Genomic DNA, 13,842 nt, shown 5'->3' with positions numbered 1-13,842 from the left:
CACGTACCGTCAGTAAGAACTGATGCTGACCCAGGGCTGTCATTAAGTTTTGCGTCACCCATCGCCTTGGTCTTCACTCCCATAACAAACTTGTTATTTTGTGGGTGAATAGTATAAACAACAAGCAATGTCACCTGTAATATCAAGGGGTCATCAAGGATACTCATTCATAACAGGTGTTACGGGTTACAGCCCTTAATGACAGCCCTGCTGACCAGTATACCGTATCTAAAAAATATGCATATAAATGAAATTTTGTGTAGAACACCAATCTTGTCTGTTTCCAGGAAATATGCATATTTTCCCCAAAGTTGGTTGCCATTTAGTTTTTATTCTGAGGGGTAGAGGGGGGGGGGGGGCAGATCTCAAAATCAAACCCTTGTAAAAGAAAGAATCTGGCTTAACTGTAATTTCAAGAGGGTTGGTGAGCCAAAAAGCCCTCTATGGGAAAGCAATTCAGTACATTAGGAATCCTTTGTTTGCTGTAAATGCTAGGAATGCTAATTTCTAGAATACATGCTTTATTAGTATAATACTCAAATTTGAAATAAGTCTTGCAGTCAAAGCTGTCAAGGCTTCTTTTCACCATCCTTAGCGTGCAGAACAGGGGCGGATCCAGGATGTTTCTTATGAGGGTGTGCACCACTAAGGAATGGCGTAACTGACTAGGGAGGGGTGCGCACCCCCTGCACCCTCCCCCTGGATCTGCCCCTGCAGAAGAAAGCAACATGCGAATATTTATGCATGTGCGGGTGAGAGTGGGGCTCAGGTTCACTTGAAAAGTGCAGACTTCAATGAGCTTTATCAACTCTGTACTCAGTTTTTATATGATTTGTATTCATTTGACAAAGCCTCACTGCAAGAAAGTCGTTGAAGGCGTGACAAATGGTCTTAAGGTTCATCATACAATCCGAGTAGATAACGGAGAAGTTCGGAGTGCATGAGAAGTTCTTTGAAGGAGGGCTCTTTTCAGCTGGGTAACCACCCAATCCACCCACCCCCACCCCCTAACTCGGTTGCTACTTTAAGCTATCAAATTGATTATAGGGAAGCAGAGATTGCAACATATTTTGCTACGACTGGAAATAGTTGAGAAGGCACGTTCTTCGTTTCTTTTTTTGTTTTGTGTAAACAAACTTCACTCTTGGCATAATTCTCCATCTGTTAAGAGCAACCTCGATTTCAGGTCTCTCCTTTGCCTCCCAAGTCGTCGATGAAAGAGACAAGGGAGGCAAAGGAAAGAGAGCCTGGGATCGAGGTTGCTCAACAGCTTCTGAAAATGAGAAGTGACGCAAAAAAGTTCCAAGCTGTCTATGTTTTCTTTGTAAAGCTGCAATAAAGTTTAAACCCTTGACTTACCTAGTATCTTTTTTCTGTTGTTCTAGCGCTTTTTGAAGCCATTTGAATGATTTTGGTTTTAGCGGTCTGACATGTACTAAACATAGGCTGACATGCAAACTCTCATCGTAGTCTTTGCAGACTCTTTGGTAATCTGTGTTAATAGCACGCTTTGGTCACTGGTGAAGCAGCGAATCAGCTGTTTAAAGCTGTGTTATCGGCGTGGAATTTCGGAGCTAGTCTATTGTTTTCTCAGCATTAAAACAGCAAGTGTCCTCATCATTTGGCTATAGTTTACGTTTGTAAATGAGACTGATACAATTATTATTTGTCATAAAAATGTACCTCAACCCCGCGCTACATTTCTTAGGCTCGTTCACACTACGCCGGAGGAATTTGAAAACGCAGCTTTATTTCTACAGTTAGGCCACCGTCCACACTAATCCGTCACGAAAACGGAGCTTTTCGAAAACGCTCTTCAAATTGGATGAGGAATTTAAAAAAGCCGGCTTTTCGTTAACATACATTTTGGAAACGGAGCTTTTCCAAATGATGGCGTCACGATAATCATGTGATTTCCCTGACCGAGTTTTCCTCAAACACAAATCCAAAATGACCGATGATTGCTGCGTTTTCAAATTTCTCCGGCGTAGTGTGGACGGAAAACATTAAATGCGTTTTCAGAGTGAAACCTCCGTTTTCAAATTCCTCCGGCGTAGTGTGGATGGGGCTTTATGAACCCTCCAAAAGTCCCTGCAAAGTCACCATAACATGTATAACCAAAACATTCCACTGTGCGCCACCCCTCACCCCCCAACAAAAGACCCTTTGCATCTCGAGGTCACCACTATACTTGAAAACTTCGTGTGGAACTGCCAATATATTCGTTATGGGTGTCTCATTTGTGAATAAGCTATCACAGTTGAGCCTTTTGGATAAAATTTGATTTCTTCTAAGTGTGGAAAATCCTGCAGCTTCTGGTGAAAGAAGTGAACTATTGTAAAGTCGATGTCACTTAGCTATGACTCCCGGGTCGTAACGGCTGTTTACTGTTTACTGTTTATTATTATTATGATTATTATGATGATGATGATGATGATGATGATGATGATGATGATTGTTATTGTTGCTGGCGATAGGCAGCCTTCATATTTTTGAAGCAATTGAGATTCGCATTAAGAAACAGCCTATAAGGAATCTTCTTATAGCGGAGCTCCGGCGGCCCGAAGGGCCGCCAAGCGAAGCCCCATACTCATTTAGGAAAGAGAAGGAAACCCATGAATGGATTTTCTCATGGTTCTCATGGCTAGCGGTATTGCTCGTGGGCGCGTACGCTCGACGGCGACGAAGACGACGGAGTCGCGCGACATGGCGGCCATTCTCCAGCTAAAAGGTTGAGAGAAACATTTATGGCCTCCTTTGATATTGGGACATCCATGTTACGGTCAATTGACACCTGTCAAAACAAGGTACCTGCTGACCAGTATCACGTGACCATATCGCGGGCTCAAGTTTAGACCTCATCGAGGTCACGTGTTTTTTAAAATTGATCGCTGACCAAGTGCTGGTTTTTTTGTTAGATCACGGGCTCATGTCAGATTAACTTATTGTACACGGAGCTGGGTTGTTCGGAAGCTGGTTAACGCTAACCCAGGATTAAAGTTAACAGAAGTATAAATAGTTATTTTATACAAATATTTTCAGTGCTTTTGTTTGTGTATTTTGAGATTATTCAAACTAATAACAGAAGGCCAAACAATATACAGAAAACCTCATTGCAAAGTTACAAAATTCAAATCAAAGTTCTCGCTTAACCTGGGTTATGAAAGTGAAGTATGATCATCGCAGTAAATTTTCCAATTTAAGCAACTGGAAAGAGGAAGCCTGAAAAAAAAAAAAAAAAAAAAAAAAATCAGGGCTTCAACGGGATTCGAACCCGTGACCTCCGCGATACCGGTGCGATGCTCTACCAACTGAGCTATGAAGCCACACATTGGGAGCGAGGTCAATTAATTGAGTTCATATCTTCCCGTGAGTGAAATGATGTGAAGTATATATGAATTATTTCATATATACTTCACATCATTTCACTCACGGGAAGATATGAACTCAATTAATTGACCTCGCTCCCAATGTGTGGCTTCATAGCTCAGTTGGTAGAGCATCGCACCGGTATCGCGGAGGTCACGGGTTCGAATCCCGTTGAAGCCCTGTTTTTTTTTTCAGGCTTCTTCTTTCCAGTTGCTTAAATTGGAAAATTTACTGCGATGATCATACTTCACTTTCATCTACTACCGCAGTTCAAATATGAATTATTTCATATATACTTCATAACCTGGGTTATCTTAATCAGCTTTGAACAACCCGGCCCAGGAGCTCCGCTTTTAGGCTTGGCTAAATCTATATATTATGGCCCTCTCTAGCCAATTATCAGCTGTGTTATAACAGATGAGATTCACATGTGCCCACTCAGCGGAAAATCGCGTGTTAACCCTGTTTACAGGGGAATTGTGGCATTTTTTCGTTTCTTTGATCGCTTTTGCCGATCCGTTATGATCACTTCTACTCGAGGAAGCATTCATCAAGGTCATAAAGCTTTCATTGAGCATTCTAGAGGCCGACAGTGTGCATTTATGTCACTGGCATCTTTGCTTTTAAATTGATCGGATTTGGTCAATTTCTGGGCACAAACAAATATCGATGACATCTTATGTCATGGAGATGGAGATTGCATGTATTTGAATTCGTGAAGCTGTTACTAGGCTTGTAGTAACCTACAATAAGCGTACCAAGGTAGTAATCAAAATTGTCAGACCAAATATACAGTCCGTCAGTCCATCATGACAAGCTTAATATACAGTTGAGCTATAGATCATGATAAGGCCCGTTTTTAGTTAAAGGTTGTTACCGGGCTTGGAAGACATAGTAGTAACATACAATAACCATGCCAAGGTAGTAACTAAAATTTTTAGACCAAAGACATCGCCAATTTCCATCATGACAAGCTTAATATACAGTTGACCTATACATGATAAGACCCGTTGTTCGTTACATGTTGCATTTTAATAAACCGAGATGTTTATTTTCCACTCTTACGATCGAGCATAAACCCTAAGGAACCAACAGTTAAACCAAAAATGGCATGGCTAGTCATCATTTACTGTATTGCTTTTATTCATTAAAAGTACATGTAACCATGTTGTTTTGGAAATAAAATTAGTTATATTTACGTTCAAGTTCCCGTTGTCATATTTACATACAAACAGGCTACTTACGGCAGCACTCACTTCTCAATGAGAACTCCTAGTTATACATCAAATATGAGAGACAGCATTTTGTCACATTTCCAACCAACCTGAAGAGGGTTGAAGATACGACACGCGGCGGAGTATTCAATAAAGGTGTTCAGTAGGAATGTGGTAAAACATGGTCGCGAGTACATCTTCTCGATCAAACCTAAAATTTAAAATTAAGGAGAATTTAAGGGGAAAATATAATCGCAAAAACCAGTAATAACCCAAATTCTTGACTAAGTCCACTCAATGGCTTTCGATTTAATTTTTATTGCATGACAGTCAAAATGCTCTATAGCGGTCTTTCCTGACAGATTTCGAACGATAAGGCAAGGAACAACAGGTAAACCGTTTTCCTATCAACTATGTTCTATGCTGAGCCTATGCTCCCTGTAGTATCATAGCGGAGCTTCGGCGGCCCGAAGGGCCGCCCAGCGGAGCCCCAAAAGAACAGGTAACCCATGAATTGATCTTCTCATGGTTATCATGGCGAGTGGTATTGCGCGTGGGCGCGTACGCACGACGACGGCGACGACGACGGAGTCGTGCAAGATGGCGGCCATACTCCAGCTAAAAGGTTGACAGAGACATGCAGCCCTGATTTATAGCCTCCTTCTTTGATATTGGACATCCATGTTATGGTCAACTGATACATGTCAAAACAAGGTACCCGCTGACCAGTATCACGTGACCATATCGCGAGCTCAAGTTTAGAGCTTATCGAGGTCACGTGTTTTCTGTTGGATCGCGGGCTCATGTCAGATTAACTTGTTGTAAACGGAGCCGGGTTGTTCGGAAGCCGGTTAATGCTAACCCAGGATTAATTAAAAGTTAACAGAAGTGTAAATATTTCTTGTATACAAATATTTTTCACTACTTTTGTTTTGTTTATTTTGAGATTATTCAAACTCAAAACATAAGGCCAAACAATATACAGAAGACCTCACTGTAAAGTTACAAAACTCAAATCAAATGGCTTAACTTGGGTTTTCTTAATCGGGCTTTGAACAAGGCTTGGGGCTTGGCTTTAGGCTTGGCTAAATCTACATATTATTAATTAGATAATGCAATTAAAGAGTTTTCATTGGCTTGGCCATCATGATCATGGTAAGTAAGCCATTATACCATGCAATACTCATGCTCTACAAATATGGTAAGGGTACGCTTAATTTTTGGGGCGCTTTTTATTTTTATCAGGAGCCATAATCGGGGGCCCCGATCATGGCTCCTGTTTTAATTTTATTTTAGTTTGGGGGCGTTTTTATAAAATAATTATTCCACTCGCGCTTGTTGGATATGAGATGGTTATTGCCCAACGCGCGCTGGTGGAATAAGTGTTAAAATAATTAACTTGCCCTTATTGATAGCATGGAAACGTCAGTCATCTGTCGCCCTCAACCTAATCCCCCTTTTGCAGGCCCGCCCCACCCTCCCCGACCTCCCGATACATATCTCAGGTGACAGCAATTCTGGGAAAGCAGGCTTTCTACGAATCACAATCCCAACAATTGTTGTAGCTTTGTTGCAGAATAATTTGACTGTTTTCGCTTCGAGTTTTCACAGTCAATCCCTTCTCTTGTCTCCATCAACAAAAGAAACATTTGGATCCTATTTCTGTCTAGGAAAGGAACGTCTAAACGATGGCAAAGGCTTCATTTTTGGCACAGAAGTTGGAATGCGCGGTTTGCTCGGAGAAGTACAAGGAGCCTAAAGTTTTGCCATGTCTTCACTCATACTGCAAAAAATGTCTGGAAGGTCTATTAATGAAACAAGGAGTGGTGTGGAGGATAAATTGCCCATCTTGTCGGATTAGTGTGGAGGTTAGTTAGCAAAATGTTTGATTTGTGATCAGTATGCGTCCTCCGTCCCCCCACCCCCCCGCCGTCCCCCCGCACCGACCTCACCGTGCAGTGATGAAATCGCTTCTTCTGAAATTTTGGTCGAATTTGTCTGTGTTATTTTTCCGTGGTTAACTTGATGTGGTAAGATGTTTCAGTGATCTCATATGTAAATATTAACAGCTTGCACTTCGGCTGGGGAGAGGTTGTGTCCGGAGGGAGGGGAAGGTGCATCCTGATGGATACTGAATTTGGAATATTAAGCTATGATTAAACATTATACAGTGGCGTGGTCTGCATAAATGATCAGTTTCTTAAGCACTTCGTTATCCAAAATTCCAGGAATTAACATCCTCCTCCAACAGCTTTCGGAGTCTTGTATTTCCTTGACCAAGTTTCCTCTGACAGGGAGACCTCAAATTATACAATCAAACCTCTGGTTGCGACCACCTCTCCTCAGCGAGGGGTTTTCTAAAACACCAAAAGTTTCCAAGTCAGATCATTATATTTGGAACCTCTTGTAAGCGACCACCTCTCATAAGTGACCACAACCACTTTTAGAGCTAAAAGTTTGAAATTTTCTTTCCTCCCATAAGTGACCACTTCACGGATAATAGAGCGGAAATTGGATAATAAGGTGTTGTAACATTATTTTATTCCAGGGTAGTACAAGAGATATAAATATTTCAATGGGAAACCAAATTTTTTCTCAAAATTGACTTTTTACATGAACAAAATGTTTAAAACATGGTAAGTCTCTGCAGTTACTGTCAATATGCTAATGAGGCAAAATTTTGATCCACTGTGGTCTAAACTCTCGCAAGCGACCTCCTCCGGTAAGCGACCACCTAGGCTTGACATTTTGGGTGGTTGCTGTAGTTGCCCTGGTTGAAATTAATTCTCAATCTGTCAAGTAAATAATAATAATAAATAAATGAATCACTTTATTTAAGTGTCAAGGTGTTCAGCACTACTGTACTAATTGGGACACTGAAAATATGCAAACAAATATTGTGAATTAAACAGAAGCTTGTTAAAAATCCCAACTGGCAGGAGGCTGACTAGTTGACTATTTACAAAACATAGAGGAGTTGAATTTGAGCAAAATTGTATCAAAGGCTTATTGAATGTCAACATACAAGTTTACTTGATAGGTTGAGAATTAATTTAATTAAACAATATAAGAAAACTTCACACTATGATTACACATCATTACTAAGCACCAAAATGACTTAGCATTTAGTGGTGAAGATCTTGTTTGCAGATCATTCATGTTTGCTTTGAAACATGATAAAAATCCCAAATGACATGGATCCATGGTTTGTTTCCTTTAACCCTTTACTCCCTAAGAGTACCAATTGACACAGTACATCATAACTTTGTGAATATTTGATAGATTTCTATGAATTTTTGCCACAAAAATTGTCTTGTGAAGATCTGCTCATTGAAGTCATAAAATTTTGACCCCCTCCTATCTAAGGCATGGTTGACCACCCCCACAAGTTTTTAGTTCCTTTTTTGGAATGCAAATGGAATACAAAACTTGTTTCATATCAAGCTATGCACTAAGAGCTGCTAAATAAGCTATGGTTTAGGGGTATACCTAATATAGTAGAAAATTGATACATTTTTGAAGCCGTTCATTTTCCCATTTTAAAGCAATTTCTGTCAAAATGTCTACCTCCTTCATGGCTGCTGATGGCAATTCTTAAATAAGCTGATTAGTGGCTTTAAAATGGTATATTGTACACAGGCAGAGTGTCTTTATTTGCCAATTTGGGAAAAACTGCAGTTTGCCTGAGGGGGTAAAGGATTAGCCTGTCCAGACTTCAATGAAACATGAAACAAACTTCTGCTTTAAAAAGCACGCGTCCCTATAATGCATTTCTAAGCTTACTTATTACTTTGTGTATGCTGACGTATTGAACCATGATGCTGTTTTTGCATGCAAATTATATAATTAATGTCCTGCCAAATTAGTAATGTCGGGCCAAAATAGACTTGAAAGGACACATAAGTCCGGCTATATAATACGTATTAACTTATTGACTGAATGCGAGGGCCAGATGGGAAAATAGTTGGCTAAGGTCAGGATGTACATGACTGTAGTGTATGGACCAAGTGCAGTGAGGTCCATACATTCCAACTTAGAGCCAAATATTTTCCCATCTGGCCTGACCTCATGCAGCCAATCAGCATTTTATCTATTGACCATTTTCTTTTTATCATTTCAACTTCTTCATCAGTTCGCCTGAGTGTCTTTCTTTCTGTGCTTTTGGAGTAAGTAATGGTAATTGAAGTAGTTCTGCATTCTTCAGGTCATTTTAGCGGCCAAACACTTTGACGTGTTTGGCCCTCATACTGCAGGGCCTTTTTTCTTATGGTTTTCCTAGGAACGGGCCTTCTGATATTACGCTATGGTGCGATTTTGCACAATTGAACTTAAATATCATCCGATAACACCGAGCTGTACAGATCTTATTAGTCAGGCCATACAGGTCATATGATAATGAAAATTATTTCCATCACTGATGAGTACTGTATATAGTACATAAGCCATGTACTTCAAATCTTTTAGAAAGAACTGTATTTTGGTTTGAAAAAGATTTGTGATTTGGTAAACTGGCCAACACCCTCTCAGCTGGGGAAAAACATGATCGCATTTAACCTAGAGAAATTATATTTATTAAATGTAAGTTATGTATAAATTTTTATATCTTTTTTACTGCTGACAGATCCCTGAAGGAGAAGTTGATTCCCTGCCAGTCAATTTCTTTCTCAACAATTTGTTGTCCTTGGTTTCTCTTCACGGAGATTCTGGGAGTAGCAATCTTGAGTGTGATAATTGTGAAAGTGGTGACCCTCCTGTCAATAGATGTGCCACATGCTGCCATTTCCTCTGTGAGATTTGTACTGCAGCGCATAAACGGGGACGCAGCACCAAAACTCATCGTCTGATGTCTCTTGAAGAAGCCAAAGAAGAGGGACCTGTAGCAGTCATACGTCCATCCTTGTGCAAAGAACATGAGGGAGAGATCCTCAAGTTATTTTGCGAGACATGTGATGAGGCTATATGCAGAGACTGTGCTATTGTCAAGCATCGTGAACACAAATATACTTTTGTTAAGGATGCTTTCTCAAAGGGTAAGGAGAGTGTGTTGAAAATTCTGTCAGAAACGAAAACAAAGGCATCAGTACTCAAGGAGGCATTAGATGGTGTTGCAGAAGTGAAAAGAAGTGTCCAATCCCATGCAGAACAAACTGCGAGAGAAGTCTTCAACTGTTTTCAAGAACTAACAGCTTGTCTAAATACTCGCTGTAATGAGTTAATTTGTAGCGTAGAAGAGCTTAAGAAGGCTAAACTGAAGCCCCTGGAAATACGGCAAGGGGAATTGGAAACAGCACTAGGAAGTGTGCAGAGCAGCATCGAATTCACTGAAAGGGCTCTGGAACTTGGAAGTGAAGTTGACATTTTGAACATGTGCAAACAAATGTCTTGCCGATTACAAGAACTGAATTCAGCCAAGTGGCAGCTAGAACCAAGTGCCCATGGTGGCTTTAAGTTTCTCCCTGATTACCAACTGCAACGAGCATTGCCAAGCTTTGGTGATGTCACTGATGTGTGCACACATGCTGCTTCATCAACAGTAACAATGGGACATGGATCAGAAGGTGTCATGTACAATACACTAAATGGACAATTGATCGAATTCTTGATAACTGCTAACGACTGGAAAGGAAGTAAACGAAAAGAAGGTGGTGATGTTTTTGAAGTAGAAATCTCCACAGAAGAAGGTGAAATAGTTTTTAATAAGCGAGCTAAGGACTGCGGAAATGGCACATACAGTTTTTGTTTTACTCCAATCCATGAAAATAAGAAGCACCAGTTGTCGGTGAAACTAGATGGTTGTGATGTGAAGGGAAGTCCTTTTACATGGGTCAATGAAATGTGGAATCTGTGCTCAGAGGTAGTAGATGATTTATGTGAAAAGTCACACTATATTGAATTGACACCGAAGAGAACGAGAGCAACCTATTGTCACACAAGAGCACAATTTGAAGATCAGAATTCACGGAGGACCATGCTTAGTCCTCCGCCCACTGGGGACGGGTGCACTGTTTTTGGATCTTCTTCTTTTGGTTTTGGTAAACATTCATGGAAAGTCTGCATATCAGGGAATTTCTCAGCTGGACTTGTTTTAGGGGTTGGTGTAAGCCCACAAAAACAATGCCCTTGTGAATTCCGGTGGACATGGACCAGTTCAAGAAGGAAATTACTACGGAAAAACAGTGGTGTATTTGAATTGTACCTAGACTGTGATAATCACACATTAATGATTTACAATCAACGTACCAAACAGTTAGAGAGAATGAGGGGAGTCCAAGGAGAAGTGCGCCCTATGTTTAAAATGAGCAGCATTGGAGATGAGGTTTCCTTGCCTTGCTTGGACAAGAAAAATGAAGATGGAACTTGCCACGACAAGAAAAATGAAGGTGGAACTTGCCAGGACAAGAAAAATGAAGGTGGAACAATGGGTTGGTTGCGTAGTTTGAAATTATGGTGAGACAATGACCTGTTGAAAATTGGTTTTGTCTGGTCAAATCATTAGATGACCAGACATTTTGTCTGGTCATTTACACTTCAAAGGAAAAGTTGATTCAGACCTAGTTCTATAACCTAAAGTAAGTTGTACATTATTCACCTTTCTGAAAGAAAAAAAAACCAGAAAGCAAGCGAAAAATGCGACCTGACCACCTTGACTACAGTAAAATTTCTGGTAGTTGTAACCCGGGAGTTGTAATTTTCCATTTTTTCATCCATCAGTCGTGATTGCAAAGTACTGGATCTTCCAGTGTAGCATGTCTATCAGTGTGTTAATGCTAATACAGTCGAATTTCCATTAGTGGCAACCCAAGTCTCTACCATGGCCACTGTCCTTGTTTTTTAGTCTCGGTAGATGGTCCATACATTTACTCTTGTTTTATTCTCTCCGCAATGGCAATGACCACTAAAGAGAGTCGCAACTGCCAAAAATAACCTTTTGAGAACAGCCAGGTAATCAATGACTGACGCTTGGTGTATACAAAAGCTCATTTTTTTAGTGCCTCTTTGGTCTCTGTTTCTGTTAGGTTTTGTTATATATGTATATATATTTTGATAGTGTTATGTATTTACATGCTAAAACAGGCAAAAAAGGTGTCATATTACACCCCTACCTTGCCACAATGGCCACCTCTCTACAATGGCCACTGTCCTGTTCCCAAGGTGGCAGTTGTGAGGAGGTTTGACTTTAATCCTTATTGTCTGGGTGGAATTTGCCCGCTAACTAATGTTGTGACCTAATGTGGGAAGTGAAACATGCCTCTTGTGTGCCTGGTACAAAGGTCTGGGCTACTCACTAAATAAATATAAAATCAAACCAGGCATGTATTGAATTGCAAAACCAAGAAGAATAAATTAATCAGTACACTCAAGGATTTAAGAAAACTATAATGAGGTCTCTCATATGACCTGACTCACATGCCTAATATTAGGGGTATTGAATGGTCTTTGCGAGCCTTTGCAAGCATGTGAGCAGTGTGTTTATTTTTGCAAGCATGAGCACTTTAGAAAATACAGATGGTGAGCTGTGAGCACTTAGTAAATTTTCTGCTAGCTGGAATTTTTTTTATTAACAAAAAAAAGTTTTTCGCCAATCTGGCTGACACCTCCAAAACAGGACAATAGACGCAATGCTCCCATCAAAGAAAATCCATTAAAGGCATCATGAAAACTTCAACCTAACTTGGCCAACACCTCTACCACTTGATTTACTGAGATACCTTCCTGATGACAATTTTGCGAATTGCAAGCTTCTAGTAAGCATTATTAAGCTCATAAATTTGAACTTTGAAGACACTAGATAAAAGGCATCTTCAAGCTTTCTCATTGTAGCCATGATGATTTGTGACATTTCCCATGAAACGATACAAAGATAAAAAACGATCTCTGATTGGACAAGTTTCAAAAGGCAAATTTGGTGCCAGGTTCTTGAAACCGAAACCGAAGCTGTGATTGGCTAATTTCGGCAAAACCAAAACTAAAACCAAAACCAAACCAGTTTCTTACCAATTAGACTATTCAGCCAATCTCAAACCGTAGTAAAACCAAAACCAAAGTAAATGCCTAATTACTTTCAATACTCATTTGAAACCCACTCTGTCACTTATGGATTATGTCTGGTGTCAGGCCTGTGAGTCTTACATAAACAAATCTTAACATTTACAAAAACGTGTATTATGTAAATTTCATGTACTTTGCAAAGAAAACTGAACATACCACTCCATTTTTTATTTATGCTAAGTTTCTACCTTTAAACTTTTTGTAACGTAAAACTTTATCTGAATTGATGCATGATGTTAGCACTACTTTAGCACTAATCCTCAAAACATTCAGTGTCCATTCTTACGACACACACTCTTCTTCTTCAAATAATTTTTACATTAAATCCTCAAGACTTGAGATACAAAAATATATCTTTTCAAGAATCTGTGCTAAACTACGGAATGAGATACCATGCTCTCTGAGAGGACTACCAAAAAAATATTCAAACTCAGAATTAATAATATACTACTAAGTGTTCTCGAAGAAGATTCTTTTTTTGAGGTACAGTATTACATGTATTTCTAAAGTAAAATCAGTAGTAAATAAAAAAAAAAGTAAAAAGAAATAGTAGATGTACATATATTAACTTATTATACTGATAGCCCCTCTGGTAGCATGCCTCAACAAGTGTAACCTTTCTATTGTTTTTTTTTTAGTAATAATAAATTGTCTTGTAAATAGTGTAATTGTATTATTTTCTATAGTGTCTATCATATTGCATATCAATGTAACCCAAAGCTGTTAGTTAAAGTCCTTTTTTCTGTAAGCAGCATACTGTTAGTTGGTTGTATGTAATGTGTAGATTGTAATGCATAGATATGTACTCCGTAGGCTTTTTTTTGTAACTGTAGTGTAAGTTTAATTGCAATGTTGTTGTTGTAATTGTTCAAGCAAATTTATAATAATAATAAAAAAATACTGATAGCCTCTCACTTCCTTTTTTTCATTCTTGTCCCACCTTTCTATTTCATTTACTTTTTCCTAATTTTCTAATCTACATTTGTAAAAAAAACTCTGTAAGTAGATCTTGATAGACTGGCCTGCCTAGACTAGCACTGCTATCTGTGGGCCAGTCTTGAACTGTAAAATGCACAGAAATAAAGATTGTTGTAAGTTGTATATTAAAACTAATGGCCTTTATATTAAGGTGAAATGAAAGATAACTAAGTTTGCTTGTTTATTTCTGTGTGAAGAAGAAGCAATACAAAGCGATAATGGGATGCAAAAG

The 13,842-nt window shown here is 39.3% G+C and overlaps 1 protein-coding gene across 1 annotated transcript; it reads left to right on the top strand.

The window, feature by feature from the left end:
* Positions 1–5,817: 5,817 nt before the first annotated feature.
* Positions 5,818–13,741, top strand: LOC110064359 (E3 ubiquitin-protein ligase TRIM45-like). The gene is made up of 2 exons (XM_020771406.2): positions 5,818–6,451; positions 9,205–13,741. Exons 1-2 carry the CDS (start codon positions 6,272–6,274, stop codon positions 11,032–11,034), a joined length of 2,010 nt encoding a protein of 669 aa, XP_020627065.2. The 5' UTR covers positions 5,818–6,271; the 3' UTR covers positions 11,035–13,741.
* The last annotated feature ends 101 nt before the right edge of the window (positions 13,742–13,842 follow it).

Source organism: Orbicella faveolata, unplaced genomic scaffold (assembly GCF_042242905.1).
Source record: "Orbicella faveolata isolate gen_17 unplaced genomic scaffold, um_ofav_v1 contig_25, whole genome shotgun sequence".
NCBI classification, from domain to species: domain Eukaryota; kingdom Metazoa; phylum Cnidaria; class Anthozoa; order Scleractinia; family Merulinidae; genus Orbicella; species Orbicella faveolata.
Note: the sequence above shows the minus strand (reverse complement) of the source record. Positions and strands in the feature narration are given on the sequence as shown.